Consider the following 15,967-nt stretch of genomic DNA (forward strand, 5'->3'; position numbering starts at 1 on the left):
TCCTGACTATCAGTGTTGAGGTTCCCATTCATGCAAGAATAGCACCTTTCACAAGCAGATAGATCTGCTCTGGCTTTCCAGAGCAGATGCACCACAAGACCAGTGGCCTCTCAGTAAGTGTACAAGGACTCCTCCATATGCTGGTTGCCCATCAGCTCTGCTGTCACATCTCTCCTGTCTTGGCCCAGCACAGCCATCAAAGGTAACATGGCTTACAAAAGAGACTCACTGGCCAAATGAATTTTGTGACAGATGTACCTGTATCCTATGAACGATTGGGAATAATACTTTAAAAGTTATTTCAAATTAACAACACTTCAAACGAAGTAGCCTTATGAAAATATCAAATAGGCAGAGATGCCTTTGTATAAATTGATTGATGTTGCCATTACAAACAGCTTTTTTACAGTCTGCAAGACATAAGCGTTTGTAGGGGATATAGATAAAATATTATTTAAGGGTCGGAATTCACTTAAAGCAAGATTACTATCCAACCACTTAAATTCCAAAGGACTAGCAATAAATAAATAGTTTGTGTGCTTTATGATCTAACATAGTCTAACAGGGGAACTATTAAGAGAAGCAAGGCAAATGAAGTATACAGGTATAATTGAAATTACAGTGACTGAAAAGATGTTAACATGTAATATTGCTGTGAAAACTGAACTGGAACAGTATGGGTTAAATCTTCAAAATTATGTGCAGGTAGCAAATTCTATATGGATGTACATTCATCTCTGTATTAAGTTGTGGCACGGTCAGAAATGTTTGTCTTGTTTCTAGATGCAGGGTTTTTTCTAGGTTCAAAGTGAAGAATGGTGAGAGGATAGATATGTATATGCTAAAGTTTGAGGGTAGCTAAGATGAGCATTACTTGTAGGGAAAAAAAACACCCACATTCAGTGCTCCTATTTATTCTAAAATCCTAGCAAAAGAGTATTCAACAGAGAGCTAATGTTATCAGAACAAGACTCTGATTCTGAAAAGATTTTGAGTCCCTGCTGTGTTAGCTGTGCCTGGTATATTCTCCTGCAATTAGAGGAAAAAAAGGTGAGATTATAAAGAAAAACAGAATGTAAATGTACTCAATTCAAAGCCCTGCTTTGTGAGTAGTCCCAAGAGCACTAAGTCATAGTACTTAAGCAAACCCAACCTCCTCTCCCTTACCCTTCTCCCTCCCTTGTTTGCACTTACAAATTAATGTAGTCTTTCATATTTCTTTCTGTGATTGGTAGTATCGAAGGATGAACCTTGGTTAATGTCTACACTGCCTGAAATTTTCAGGCAGTCTTCTGTCTGTGTACTGACCATATCTGAAACTGCTTCCCTTTTGAAACATAAGGTGTGTACAGTACAGCCAAGGAACATTTCAGTCAGTGAGACCAAACATACATTCAGATGGTTTTGAAGAATCATTTTCTCCAGCCAAATCTGCAATAGAATTAAGATGACAACTTCCTGTAAAATATATAACCTTTCATATGACTATGAGATGCACACAGATTAGATCCCTGATACCTCAAATATAGTTTCTTATATGACACGTGCATTGCTTTATAAAATTAAACCTTCTGAGGTAAAACAGCAYACCTAATTCTCATGTGAGGCGATAAGGTATCGTGTCGTATTCCGTATGAAGTGCCTGGTGTTCTGCCATAAAAAGAAAAAATTACCACGGATTTTGTCATTGAGGCTAATTAGGCATTACAAGAAAACTGTTATGACTGTAATTAATAGAAGTACACTGTCTAATTTTTGTCCTTTTTTTGCCTTCTCTTGCATATCCTCTTATCTTTGTAGGCCAAAGATTGATTAGAGTTCTTAGTCAAGTCTCCTGTAGATTACTTACTCAATTCAGCAGTCAGTAGTTATGCAATGCCAAGTTGGCCATAGGCTGTAGGAATTTCTGAGACCTTGAGTTACAGTGTCTTCATTCTAATTGTCAGAATGAGTTAGCAGTATAGTGCTATCTTTACCTTTTAAATAAGACTGTGCCTGCCTAAGACTTGTCACCAAGCAAATGTGACTAGTCTGTGGCCATCGACTGTAATCAGAGAGTTAACTAATGTGTTTTTTCTAAGCTTACCTGGAGCAGGATACAGAACAAGCACAGCCATGGTAATTGCCACAGAACAACAAGAGGAAGTAATATGTAGTATCCCAAAGTATCCCAACCTACTACACAGGGTCATGGCATTCTGAAATGCTCTTACTGTGGTTAGGGGAAATGAACAAATCCTGGGCTCCTGTTGAATCATTTAAACTTCACAGGACAGAAGTGTGAGGCACTGAAGGCATTTGGTCATCAGGGTTCACATCAGCTTCTTCAACTAAGGTCAAATAAAGCTGCTGGCAGTCCAAAAAAATTTCCAGTAATTGAATTGTCCAAAATGGGCTCAGAAATTAAGTTTAAAATACAAAAACTAAATCATTACAGTTACTGTGTAAAAATCAGTAGCATATCTTCAGTATTTTTGCTTCTGCAATGCTGTGTTTGTTCTTGCAAGTGTAAAGCTATAACTTCAAACTGAAGAGTGAGTGAGAGGAGTTTAATTCTGTTTACAGGAAAGCTATAATTGTTATCTTTTCAAAACAGAAAACTAGCATGCACTTTCAGAGAAGCATGAAGGAGAAAATCCATACACAAGGCTATTCATTAACATGGACTGTATGCTCTTCTACCTCCTGCCTGAAAATGTGCCCTGGATTATCACATTGATAGCTACAGATTATTGATACATAATATTTTAATTATTAGGTATCATGACTTTTTATAACAATTAAAGATTAGCTGCCTATTTTTTTTTCCACTGAAGCCAGCTTAGTTTTTGTCTAGAATGGGATATGAAGTATATAAGTTGAAATAATGCCCATCTTCAGCTGCCTTTTAAAAGAAGGTATCCAAGATACATCACATTTTAGGTATTAAAAATGCAGTAAAATACTAATTTGTTTTACTTTTTCAGATAGCATAGAAAAACTCGTTGCAGAGAACCTGAGGAGGAATGAGGGGAATATGGTACACAGCTCTAAAGATGTTTTGCCTTACAGTTGTCATTGCTAATTGAGCAAAACCCACTGTAAATTGTCTCATAGGAAAAAAGACTACAATTACAAATATTAAAACCTGTGAGCTTCTCATGTTCTTAATTAGCAAGCTGAAGAAGCATAATAAGAAACCTGCCTAGATTTCAGTGGCTTCATAAACTTTCAGTAAAATTTGACTGGAGCTGTTATTGAAATTAAGTTCCATTTCTGTAAAGTGAAAGCAAGGCTCTCCTTTTGATGATCTTTTTATAGAGAGACAGAACCTTGCATTTATTATTCTGCTGTAACTGAAATTAATATTTTTGCTTATGTGTGTGAGTAGGCAACATGAAAATTAAGGTTTGAATGTAACATAATGGCACATTTTTCTTTATACTAAAATGTTGGCAACATTTATTGATGGTATCAGAATAAAATTCAACTTCAGCCATTATCACTAAGACTACCTATCCTTTTTAGATATAGGCAGCCCTTCAACCCAGATTTCTAACATAATTTTGTTCTAGAAAATGCTCCCTTTTCTAAATACGTAGTTTTTTCTGATTATTTTCTTATTTATTAAGGTACAGTTTTTTCTAGTCAGTAATAGATAGCTAAGTAGCTGCCATTTTAAAAACATGCCCATAGTATTGAACTCTTCCCATACATTTTCCTTACTTTGAAGATAAAAAGGAATAATATACTAAACAAAAATTAATGTACATGCCTGCCAACCAGTCTCAGACATCTTATGATCGTAAGTAGGCTTACAGTCAACAAGCCTCTTCAGAATACCTTGGTTTTCCACGGTGATCTTCACTATTTCGCTGTTCTGCTTGTCTCTATTTGAGCTAAAAACAAAAATGAATGAAAATAATTTTTGTTTTGGAAAAAAAAATCAATTTTCAGCACTTTCTTGTTAATGCAATGACATTTGTAAGGCATATACACAGGTGCAATAAACTCATTCCTCACCTCCCCCCCTCCCCCCCCAGCAACACCCCCATACCCAAAATAGTGCCTTTCAGTGAATCTTGCAGAGGTTGGCTTTGGTCAACATTTCCGTAAGAGTAGAATAATGACTGAATCTTTATTGTGGCCCATTGTCATGCCCTGTCCCTGCGCAGTTCTCTTAATTCAGACTTACATCTACATAATTTCAGTTACAGTATTACAGCATTCAGAACTGCAGGTGCCTCCAAATAGATAAAGCAATCTCACATACAAAGATCTAAAAGAATAGCTGTATGTGGCAAGAAAGCAGCAACAGAACAGCTGTTAGGAAGAGGCAAGGGAAGGCAATGATAATACTTTGCTACTTGGCAAAAGAATATGTACCACATGTGCAGACTCTTTCAGTACAAATATATGTGCAAGTATACAAATAGAAACCAGAAACAGCCTAACTTACCCTAGACGGCTGTTGTAAAAATGAATTGAATGTGCTTGTGGGGAGGAACCACAATGATAAAGTTTGGAGTTGCAGTCCATGCATTCGAACAGTTTGGAAAAAAAGCTAGGAAAACTGAGGCTGGCGGAAAAAAGAGGAGGAAAGCTAGTGAAATTCCTACCAAGGAGCAGTAATTCCAGTGTCTGGATAGTACAGGAAGATGGGAAGCATGAATCTGAAAAATGACAGTGGCTAGAGGAAGCTTAGAGAAGAAAGAGTGCAACACAAAAGCATCTTAGTAGACACATTTTGTGGTTCACTGAGTGTTTGTTGCGGGGGGGGGGGGGGGGGTAATGTGTGTGAGAGAGATGGACGGACAGACAGACCAAACAGTCACATTTTGTACAAAGAACAGAACTCTGTAAGATCCTGTGGCAGACAGGGCTACAGAAAGCTTGAGGACGAGAATGCAGTTGGGTTCCAAAATAACAGCAGAGAGTAAACTCTCACTTAAAAGGGATTTAACTCTTGAGCAGATGGGGTAGGAAGGTACTGTCACCTGATAAGTGCTAATTTAGCTTCCCTGTTATAAATAACCCCTTTTCAAGCAGAAATATTTCATCTTTCTCCAGGAGCTCTTTTGGGAGTATAGGTTTGCCTGGGGCAGTGCAGCCTTGAAGAACAATTAAGAGTGGAAATTAAACGGTGACAGCTATAGTTCTGCTTTTTGTAAACTGTGAGTCCCTCCCCTAAAATTGCATGGCACCCTTCCTACATAGACATGCACATGCACAAGAACTGCAGCATTGTGTTCCTGGAACAAATGGTAGTACCAGCTACCTCCTCTGAAAGCGCTCGTTCCAGCAGTCCACTTTCCCTGTCCCTCGGTGTATCTCAGCTAGCCTCTCCAAGAGCTTCTTATTATCTCTTTCAATTTGGCCAATTCGCTTTTGATCCTCCTGTGCCAGAGGTACCAAGTTTGTAATGTGCTTTATATTTTTCCTCATGAAAATCTTTACTGGGCTGGCCCTCACAGTTGTTATGCTTCCCATATTCATTGCCTACATATATTTTACACATGCACATATATATATTTATATATATAAACATTTTAAAAAATCCCCTTACTTCTGCTCCTCAACCATATCCAAAATCACTGTTCTTGTTTTGTCACTGCTTCCTTGTTTTCCTTCTCCCACTGCTCTCCCTTTATCTATGTATATAAACAAACTAACAAGATACAAAAGCAGGATTGCATTCAAAAAAAAATTTTTTTCTGTCCTTAGCCTTTTTTTGTTCATTTTGTTACTCTCAAAGGCTGAAGAAAGCCCCCTGCACTACATTTACCTGAAAACTTTTGTGCTACTTGAGGCATTATTATTAGGGGCAAGGGTGGGGGAGAACCACACAGTTAAAAGCTATCAAGTACCTGAATCTTGCTCAGGTTAAAATGTTGGTGGGTCTTTGCATGTGGGGGCTTATTATCCACATGAGATCTTGCTTAAAGGGAAAAAAAAGAAAAAGAAAAAAAAAAGTCTTATGTGAAAAAAGTCTTATGAAGCTATTGAGCCCCAGATCCCTTCACCCAGCTTTTCCTTTGTCAGCATCCCCCACATACCATGAAACAGCTTTTGCTGAGGAAAAGCACTACAGGTCTGCATCGCTTCCTGGACACAGTGGAAACAGAAACAATGTTTCAGGCATGCAGTGAAAGTAAGGCGAGTACTCATTTCAGCACTACAGAACAGGATCCTACTTTTCAGTAACATTTTCTTATTTACAGGCCAAGTCATACTGTGCCTAAACTGACAATAAGTGAACTGCAACATGGTTTAAGGGTTTTCTGTCCACAAAAGCACAGGCCTGAGCCACAATCTTCCCTTCATCTCCCATATCAGTTTTAGCTTGTACTTCATCAGGAAGTCAAATTCATTTGAAAATATACAGCATTCTACAAGTCTGCTTACTGACATTAATTAGCATGTGGTCTTAAAACATCTGGTTGTAAGGACGACTCGCATTTCCCAGCAGGATGTCTACAAATATTTCTGCAAATGTTTCATTATGATCTCAGCTCCCATTTTTCTACTTTTGTTTAATTTACAGTTTCTGAGATGCTCATCTAGTAGTTTTTCAGTAAAAAATATCAGCTTGGTGTTAAAAAAAAAAACCCTATTAACTGAAATGTAGGGGTGATATAATTAAAAAAAAAAAAAACACATACCAAATTCTAGCTTGTTCTTGTGAATCAAATAGTAGCACACAGCTTGCTCTTTATAGCAGCTCTTTGCTTGCAACTGGCAACTATGATAGGATAGGCTGGATACTGCACACTGCCCATCTTTGCCTTTCTAACCTCCACTATTGAGAAAGATAAACCCTATTACAAATCTGACTGGCAGGATCACTGAAAGTTACAACAGGTACCGCTGCTATGACATCAGAAGCCAGCACATGCCACAGGGAAAATCCTGTGAGCGTGAACAGACTGCTCTGGCAAAATTAGACCACCAGAAGGTACTTTTTTCATTACATGCAAGTATCCTGCAACAGGAAGAAATGCCCAATTTCACATTTTATTTTGTAAATCTGGAACTCTATAGAGATATTTCTTGTAGTTACTAATAGGAATGATTGTGAATATATTACATTACTACTTTCAGACCTGGCCATGTCCAGAACTGAATGAAAGACCCATTGATTTAACTTGTTTCCCTCAGAAATCATTATGCTCATCACTATAAACAAAACAAATCCATAAACTAATCAAGATGGGTTCTGTTTTGTTTTTCCCCCCCCAAATACAAGCAGAGGGAGCATTTATTGAGTAGGAGTGCATTCACAGCAAACTGAAGCACAATATGAAGGAAAATGACGTTCCTTTTAAAGGGGCAGCCAGCTGTTTAATATTCAAAAAAATAAGCCACTCTTAAAAAATGAGGCCATACTGCCCTTCTAAGGCAGGTAGATACCTGCTGCAGCAAAGACCAGCTAAGCAGTTTTGCCCACATTCAACTGACAGCAACAGAACATGTAGTCTTCTCTTCAGTCACCTCCTTATCCCCAGTAGATGCACAGAAAGAGATCACTGCCTTCGTGACAGGATCAGTGCAGAAGAGTCACACGTCATGAGAACAAAGCACAAGCAAAGAGCAGAGAATGCACCAGGACCAGTACATGGCCTGGTGATCAGAAGTCAGTCATCTCCACCTTCTCATGACTGTCTTCTTCCTGGCCTGCCTACCTGGCTTTATGGCTTTGTTACAGCTGCCATGGCTAACCAGCTTCTGAATTCAGCTTCCTAGTTTTATTTACTTGTGTCCAGGCTCTCTGTTTTTCACATTTTGTCTGGAGTCTCCAGACAATCTTATATTATGACATGCTCACATTTTGCATATGAATGCTCAGTAGCTTAAAACTCCATACCCTCTGTGAGCAGTGTGCCTATCCAGCTGCTGTAGGTCACATCAGCAGAAACTGCTTTCTTGTTTATTCTCTGACAAGCTGATATGAATAAACATTACTCCAAAGGGACACACTATATACTGAAACCAAGGTGGAGGTGTAAGGAACAGTCTTTCTGTAGACTGTAAGTAGATATGTTTCCACGGCAGCTACTAAGAACATTAAAAGCCACTATGAGATCCAACAACATCTTCCTCAGACTAAGATTTCAGCAGAGGGAAATGCACAGGAATGATACTGCAGCCACATAGCCACTTACGTCCATTGCAAGTCAAACAGAAATGGATGCAAAACCCCAATACATCAGGTATTTCTATTCAGGTACTCTAGTGGCAGTGACACACACATGCACATTTTTCACAGACAAAAGCAGCTCCACAAAGAACAAATTTTTGGAAAACAAGCTAGAATAGCTCCAGAATGAGGTAGAAGTTTATACTCCTCATTTTAGGCCTACTGTGTTGTGGTAGCACCCATGACAAGTCACTGGTGTTATTCAGGAAAGCACTCCTAATACTAATTTAAATTACCTTTATAGCTATGAATCATCAAATTATATATCCTAAGAAAGACAAGTCAGAACAAAGTTAGTCTATGTCCTGTAATGAAAGAGTGTCTTTGGATCTGTTGCTTATTTACAAGCACTTCAGTTTATGTTTTTAATGTTGTCCCCAAAATTTGGATACTTTTACAGTATTAAGCAGCCAACCAGAAGTCTTCTAGAAGCATTATTGCCAAGACCTGACTCTAGGATAGCATCTTCCATGACTCAAAATCTGTTTTCAAGAAAAGGCAGTGAGTTTAGTGGGGAAAAAAGGAAAGAGAAGCAGCTAGCTAGCAGAACTTCATAATTGAATAGGCAATTAAGAGTCTCTTTCCAGTGGAATATCTTCCATCACCAGCTTGCTTTATTTTAACCCTAGTTTTAGTCCTGCAATTGCTGAATGAGGGCAAGAATGTGAGTTTGCAGTGCRCTCTGTTAATGGCAGCAAGGACCCACACTGAACTGGCCCAAAATGATGACTCCAAATCACCAATGATCCTCAGTACAAGTTATTTAAGAGGAGCAAGGGATAAACCTACAACATCCTTCACAGGCAAGTCTATTTTTTCCCCTGCAGAATGTTATGAGAATATGCTTATTCACTAGAACTCTGAAATTAAGTCTAACTCAACTTTCTCTCTGGGGACATATAGCAATTTTCACTGCTTAAAAGCATCTGAAATAGGGAAACAATGTCATTGCTCACAACAACTCCTGACAATTACATTCACGGGAACTTGGCTGCCTAGGAGCCTCCCATGCCATTCTGGGGAAGAGAAGCTTTTCAGTAAAGTTCCAGAGTGCAACACTGCCTTATTTGATGCTAAGGTGGGAATTCCAGAACAAGCATATGTTAAATGTCAAACAGCAAAAGCTCTCACTATAAATCATAGTGCTTCTTGGAGAAAATTTGTTACCAGAAAATCATTATATTGATATCTGAAGATATCAGTTGTGCACAATGGAAGGAGAAACTGTATTTTGTTAATGAATGAAAAATGTATTTTGTTAATGAATTTGTTTTTGACAGGCCAAACTGTGTAGATCCAAAACAGAAACTGTCTAGTGTCTTGAATCCGTTAATATATTTTTAGAAGTCCACTCCATTCAGACAGAACAGACACCTGTAGGTTTAAGCAAGTGGACAGTATGCACCACATAAATTTCTCTCCTGCTGTGTTGAAGACTCCATCAGCCGTACTCCCCACTTCTCCGCGCTTTTATCCCAAAGACCCGGTGTCTGCAGAATCTTTATGACAAGCTCCTCAAAGGCATGTCGGACTCCATCCTGTGTCTTGGCACTAGTTTCTACAAAGAAAAGAGGAAAAAAAAGTGTATGTTTTGTTTTATTTGCAGAGAGCATTCCTCTTTGTAAAAAGCTATTTTGGGGAACAGAGAGAAGATACTGTAACGTATAAACAATTGAACCTCATCTTCTTTCTCCCTTAGAGGCATGCCTAAGTTAATTGCGATAAACAGAAACACATCCCATCAGTCGGAAGCATCTCCTTTTTCCATCTAGAAAAATTCCACTGGCCCCTTTTCTCTCCACAGTAGTAAACAGAAATTTTTCTCAGCTTGTGATAACAAATCTACAAGATGATTACTCCAGACATAAGTCAGAAAAAGAATGCAGAATAGACATGTTCACTCCAGTTCCTTCTTCAAATCTTATCAAGAGGCTTCACCTATACGCGCCTCATTTTTAATACACAGTTTTTTCCATCTTTGCTGGCTTTGTCTTCACATTGCACATTTTATCATTGGTCTAACCATATTGTTTTTTATGTAGCTGCAACAGAAACCCAGGAATGAAAGATTACCCAAGGTCCTTACTGATATCAGTCAGGAGGAAGATTCCACTCTTCAGGGCTCTGAATTAAAAAACTCCTAACAAGACTGATAATTTCAAAAGAATATAAAAATCCATGCCTACACAGTACATGCAATAAATCTCACTTTCAGAAAAAAAGTATACCCAATTGCAGTCAGCGCACAGCATCTTGGAAAAAAATTAAGATCTGTATCCATGCATATGGAACTGATGCAGCAAAAGGAATCCATGTTCATTAGCTATAAAAATCAACCTGAAATGCAATTATACACTTAATTCATTCATGCTCAGCAATACCAAAATAAATATATAAATATACACATTTTTGGCAAAGAGTAACATACCTATAAAAAGCAGTGAGCGTTTCCTAGCAAACTGGAGTCCTTCTCTTCTCTCTACTTCACGATCAGGCTGCAAGGATGAATGAAGAACATGACTAAAATTGCCAGTTTTAGGAACTCCCTGGAAAAGCAGCACTGCAAACCTGAAGTTTTGCGGGGGGGGGGGGGGGGGGGGGGGAATTCTGTAAAACCATGTGGTAGTCAGTCACTGCCTGGATTTTTTCTTTGTGCTCTATAGTCAGTTATTGGTGTTAGAACCAGTGGAGGGGATCAAAGTGAACAGTGGCAACATCGAATTACCAGGAAAGGAATGTGCTGCTGCCTTCTGAACCAACTAGAAGGGAACAAGGTGTATGCCAAGAAGGAGGCTGCCATAGTCGCATGGCTCAAGATGTACATCAAAGTGCCTGAGAAGTGACAGATTTGAAAAAGGACAGAGAAGGATAACACCACCAAAATCTCAAGACAAAAGTAGTACCAACTACTTGATATATATATGCAGCCAGATAAACACCATTCAGCTAGTTCGGGATAGCCGCACTGGAAACTTCTTGTAGTCAACCAAGAGTGAAATACATCTCACCATGAAACAGGCATCTCGGACGCTTCAAGCCATCCCAGAAACGCTCAGAGAACAACGCATCTAGCGTCCACACAGACACACATTCTAATAGCCATCTCAAGGTAAGAGCAGAATTCTTCTTTCCCCTCCCCCCATCTGTTGAAAACACATGGTCTGCTCAAAAAGATAGAAGAAGTTGTGATGTTGCATTGCAGTTAACTTCACTGGCATTTCTGTTCAGCGGCTTAGGCAGAACATTTCGCTCTCTTCTTTTAAGACAATTTCTCATTAATTGCATCTTTCCAAGATAGTTTCCATGAAATTCTTAACAAAATCTGCTTCTAAAATGAGGTAGTAAATGAAGAAGATGGCTCCTGCTCCACCTGGCTTCCTCAGTTACAGAACATATCACCTCCTTACATAACAGATGTGTAACTTTCAGAGCTTATCTCACGTTTATACTCTGCCATGACTGAGTATTCAGTGGAAGCATGTAAGATGATGCATTTCCAAACTGACCTTATCAGTTTTATTGCCAACTAACATCTTCACAGTGTTGCTTCTGGTGGTGTACATTTCCAGCTCATTCAGCCAGCTCTCTAGTCCTGTGAAAGTGTCTTTTCTTGTAACATCATACACTGGTGACAGAGGAAAAGGAGCTTAACAGCTGTAAAGTCTTGATCAACGTTTACTTCATTATGGCAGAACTTACTTCCTACTATTTTAACTATTGCCTCAAATGAAAAGCAGTATTAGGGAACTACCGATAGATGCATCAACCATATGGTCTTCCCAGAGTTGGAACACATCAGCTGCRCTCACCTGAAGTCACTAGGGATTATGGAACACGAGCATCTGCGTGATACACCTGTGATGGGAAAACCAACTTAACAGCTGAGATCTTATACATGCTGCTAGATCTGAATAGGGCCACAAAATGTTTTGAAATAATTATTCTGTCATCTCATTTAAAGCATAAATACACATATGCACTACTGTTAAAAACAGGGATTCTTAATATCAGCAAAAAGTGACTTTTGGTCACTAGTAACTTCATAACCGCATTCATGTAATCACTAAGGTTAAATGAAGCTGCAGGCTGCATCACGGTCAGAAAGAACACTTTGTACAGCAGATTATTCAGTCTTTACCATCCCCTGAGAATAAAAATCCTATTTTTTTGTCTAATTCATGTTGTTGCACAGAATGGGACTAGCCATCCATTATTTGTGCTACAAACCTCATATTTCATAGGAATCACATCAATATTGTCTCTGAAAAAAAAAAAAAGTAAAAATGGGGGGGGAACCCTTGAAAACTGATTTGGCTTTTGACCAAAAACTTGCCAAAGTAATTAGAATAAAGCTGATAATTCATCTACTCAATGGTTTGCAGTGTGACATCTACATATTTTTAAATTTAAAATATTTTGAAGACACACTATGTCTTGCCAATAAATTTTGCACACTTAATGTTTGAGCTAGTGATGCAGAAGCATTGTAAAAAACATAGTAATTGTTCCTCTGATTTTCTCAGTCTCCTTTGAGAAGAGATTTACATTTACTTAGTAATAAAGACTTCACATTTTTTGTAACCATGTTTCTCTTCCATACACCTCCTACCTAAAACAACCCCTTGAGCTCCTCGGTAATAACTGGGAGTCAGCGTTCTAAAGCGCTCTTGTCCTGCTGTGTCCTACAGGGGAAAAACCAAAGACATTTAGAACAAAAAGGGTAATTTAAATTATGTGACATAAGCTAAACAAAATTAACATTTTTCTGATCAGCAAGAACATGTAAAAGCATAAGACAACAGTGTGAGGGAAGCAGCCAAAAAACATTAGCAGCAGCACAACAGAAAAGGGATAAAAGGGGCAGAAAAGCATGGAGAGGACTTCATTAAAAGATGAAGTGATAAGCACAGACTTCTGTACCAGGAGTAAGACAAAGTCAATGGGACTCAAGAAAAATAAACCAGAGACTCTCGCTGCAGGCCAAGCAGCTGCGTTTAGTCAGTTAACAGTCAGCTGAACTGAAAGGGGTGAGGAATCAGGGTTTTCCCAGTGACAGACACTGCAAGAAAGGAGAAATATAGTGGTTCTAAAATCTACCATTGCTCATCCACAGCAGGAAAGGACAGTCTAGTTAGTAAGAACTATTTCAAGGCTGCTGAGATGCTAAGCAGATGAGAAATTTAAAATCAGTAATTTTGTTCAATTATTACTGCAGTATGTCATATTCACTCTCATGAAACTTCCAAATAGCTCCTAGAGTGAAACATGAAATTCAAAATCCCCCAGAATGAACAAGAAGGAGGCAAAGGAATTGTACAAAGATCATTTTTACAAAAAAATTCTCTCTTTATTTAAATATATGCACAGATTACAATAGATAGACTAACAACTATGTTATCATTTATTTCCTCTATCTTTGTTAAAAAATAGAATTGGAAATACACGTACTTAATTCATGTCATCCTTACTAAGCAGATTGTACTCTTAGGTCACCCCACACACTGGAATAGTAAGTAGAAGCCTCTCTTTCACCTTGATACTCTGTACATGCATTTAAGTTTTTATTTCACATAGTGCAATTGTACTAGTTTTTTTTAATCCTAATTAGCACTATCTCCTGAAGCTGTTACAGACTACGGCAAAAGTGCCTTTTCCAGCTATTCAACTTGTGCAGGTTCTGGCCTTGCTTTTCATTTCACAGCAAGGAGACACACCCCTGTGTGATTATTAGACCAAGTATTTATTCGTTACTCTCAGCAAAAGCTTCTGCTTTACGTGCAGCTTGCTCAGAATACAAGCAATATGTATGCTAACTAGAGCAACTGTGACTTTATCACTCTAGCTCTGCATTCTGTACTCAAAGTGTCAGACGGAAAACAAGAAAATAATACAAGTTTTGGCATTTGTATTGCCTGCACTAATATCAACCTTCTTTCTAATAATCCAATTACTAACTTCAGAATATTGTGTTCTTTCTCAGATACCCATTACCACATGCATAAAAACCTCTTCCTTCTGGTGCTCAGTCTCTTTCATTCCATTTAAGAGAATTAAAGGAAATCTCCTAGTCCCATTCATCCCCAAAACTCTCTCTACAGTATGAGTGCTTTCTCTGTACATTTTCCATTTTAGTTCTGTTCTCTCTCAAATCTGTTTTAACAGACATGACATCTAAAGACAAAAGAAACTGTACGTATTTTAGAACAGGACTATATCCATAGTTATATTATAAGTACTTCTGCTATGGTGTAGAGTGAGAGCTTTAATAATATTATAAATAATCCTGAATACACAGCTGCAATCTAGTTTCCCAATTTCCAGGTGCTATATAATATAGCACCTGGAAATTCAGGGCAAATACTCAAGTCTTCTGGAAAATCTGGCCCTTCAATAGATCGTAAAATACATTTTTGTTTCCTTTGTTTTAACTAAAATATCTAGAGTGTTTCTGGTTTGGCACACACAGAATTGGCTGCGCAGTCCCTGAAGGAGATCATGCAACTCAGTTCCTCGAAGCTCTCTCCTCTGTGCCTTTTCTCTCTATGTTATTTTCTCAACACGTGTGTTGTCTGTCTTGGGAATGCTTCTGGTTCATACAGGCATGAAAGACCTGCCCTTCTTGCAAGGCCACATCTTCTCGTCTAAGACCTCACAGAGGATTTCAGAAACCCAGATGTGTAACTGCAGGAATGAGCAGTCAGGATCCCTACGAGAATTCAGGAAAGTCCCAAAACCACAACAATGAAACATTTACAAATCTTTTGAAAGAGCTTTGCCTACCACTTCTGCTGTAAAATCATGAAAGGCACCCACTCTATGCACATTTGAACCAGAAGTGCACAACCTCAACGTGCAGAAGGCTTTTTTAACACAGAAAAAAACAACAAAAAAAMCCCCACACTCTTAAGATTTCCGTATCTGTCCGGAACTAAACCTACCCATATTGCAAGCTGTACTGCATGGCCGTCTACCACCATTTTCTTCACTTTAAAATCAACACCTATGACACGAGAAGGGAAGGAATATCACAACGAGCACGCCGAGGGACCGCCTCGCCGCTCCCCCTCACAGCCCGCGCGCCCGCCCGCTCCCCCTCACAGCCCGCCGCTCCCCCTCACAGCCCGCGCGCCCGCCCGCTCCCCCTCACAGCCCGCTGCTCCCCCTCACAGCCCGCGCGCCCGCCCGCTCCCCCTCACAGCCCGCTCCCGCCCGCTCCCCCTCACAGCCCGCTCCCGCCCGCTCCCCCTCACAGCCCGCTCCCGCCAAGCACTGGCTCGACTCCGGCTCCCCACTCCGCTGCTCTCTCGCCGGCGGGACCCAAGCAAGAGCCAGCCGAAACCCCCAGCTCGGGGCCGGGCGGCCGCACTCACCGATAGTGGGCTTCAGGCACGGCTCAAAGGCGCCCTCGGTGAACCTCAGCAGGAGACTGTGGGAGAAGAGAGCAGCCGTCAGCCCGGCGCGGAGCGCGCCCCGCCCGCGCGGCCCGCGCTGCCGCACCTGGACTTCCCTACAGCGCTGTCCCCGACCAGGAGCAGCTTCAGGGTGAGGCCCGCTGAGTCCATGCCCGCTGGGGCTGCCCCGCCCGCAGCCGAGGGGCGCCGCGCAGCCCGCCGAGTCAGACAGATCGGGCAGCCCGGAGCGCCGCGCGGCCGCAATGAAGCTACCACTGCCCCACGCCGCGGCCCGGCGGGCGTCACCGGCGGAACCAGCTGAGGCGACTCCGCCTCCCGGGAGGCGGCCGGTGCCCGGCGGGGCGGGGCGGGGCGGGGCGAGAGCGGCCCGGCCCGAGCT

The 15,967-nt window shown here is 40.3% G+C and overlaps 2 protein-coding genes across 3 annotated transcripts; both read right to left on the bottom strand.

Annotated features, from left to right (window-relative positions):
* Nucleotides 1-8: 8 nt before the first annotated feature.
* On the bottom strand, nucleotides 9-9,631 carry CFAP97D1 (CFAP97 domain containing 1). Its single transcript, XM_026071228.1, has 5 exons — nucleotides 9,551-9,631; nucleotides 6,036-6,084; nucleotides 5,847-5,917; nucleotides 5,258-5,376; nucleotides 9-3,878 (listed from the first exon to the last, which is right to left on the bottom strand). The coding sequence occupies exons 1-5, from the start codon at nucleotides 9,584-9,586 to the stop codon at nucleotides 3,731-3,733; spliced, it is 423 nt and encodes a 140-aa protein (XP_025927013.1). The 5' UTR covers nucleotides 9,587-9,631; the 3' UTR covers nucleotides 9-3,730.
* Nucleotides 7,164-15,858, bottom strand: LOC112968723 (ras-related protein Rab-18-B-like). Of its 2 annotated transcripts, none has more exons than XM_026071227.1 (7): nucleotides 15,841-15,858; nucleotides 15,547-15,602; nucleotides 15,115-15,176; nucleotides 12,786-12,858; nucleotides 11,683-11,801; nucleotides 10,605-10,671; nucleotides 7,164-9,734 (listed from the first exon to the last, which is right to left on the bottom strand). In XM_026071227.1, exons 3-7 carry the CDS (start codon nucleotides 15,151-15,153, stop codon nucleotides 9,559-9,561), a joined length of 474 nt encoding a protein of 157 aa, XP_025927012.1. In that variant the 5' UTR covers nucleotides 15,154-15,176; nucleotides 15,547-15,602; nucleotides 15,841-15,858; the 3' UTR covers nucleotides 7,164-9,558. The 2 variants fall into 2 exon arrangements, with proteins under 2 accessions (XP_025927012.1, XP_025927011.1); XM_026071226.1 differs by lacking the exon at nucleotides 15,841-15,858 and adding an exon at nucleotides 15,674-15,832 and having other exon boundaries at nucleotides 7,165-9,734.
* Between the last annotated feature and the right edge of the window lie 109 nt (nucleotides 15,859-15,967).

Source organism: Apteryx rowi, unplaced genomic scaffold (assembly GCF_003343035.1).
Source record: "Apteryx rowi isolate R43461 unplaced genomic scaffold, aptRow1 scaffold_323, whole genome shotgun sequence".
In the NCBI taxonomy this organism is placed as follows: domain Eukaryota; kingdom Metazoa; phylum Chordata; class Aves; order Apterygiformes; family Apterygidae; genus Apteryx; species Apteryx rowi.

Excerpts from the sequence above, each read along its gene's own strand:
- LOC112968723 (XM_026071226.1), bottom strand. The coding sequence starts at position 15,738 with ATGGACTCAGCGGGCCTCACCCTGAAGCTGCTCCTGGTCGGGGACAGC. Across the intron at positions 11,802-12,785 it reads AGCTCAAGGGGTTGTTTTAG|TGTATGATGTTACAAGAAAA; the intron begins GTAGGAGGTGTA and ends CTCTGTCACCAG. Across the intron at positions 9,735-10,604 it reads ACGCTCACTGCTTTTTATAG|AAACTAGTGCCAAGACACAG; the intron begins GTATGTTACTCT and ends TTTTCTTTGTAG.
- CFAP97D1 (XM_026071228.1), bottom strand. The coding sequence starts at position 9,586 with ATGTGGTGCATACTGTCCACTTGCTTAAACCTACAG. Across the intron at positions 6,085-9,550 it reads CCACTTGCTTAAACCTACAG|GAAGCGATGCAGACCTGTAG; the intron begins GTGTCTGTTCTG and ends CACTGTGTCCAG. Across the intron at positions 5,918-6,035 it reads TCAGCAAAAGCTGTTTCATG|CAAGATCTCATGTGGATAAT; the intron begins GTATGTGGGGGA and ends TTTCCCTTTAAG.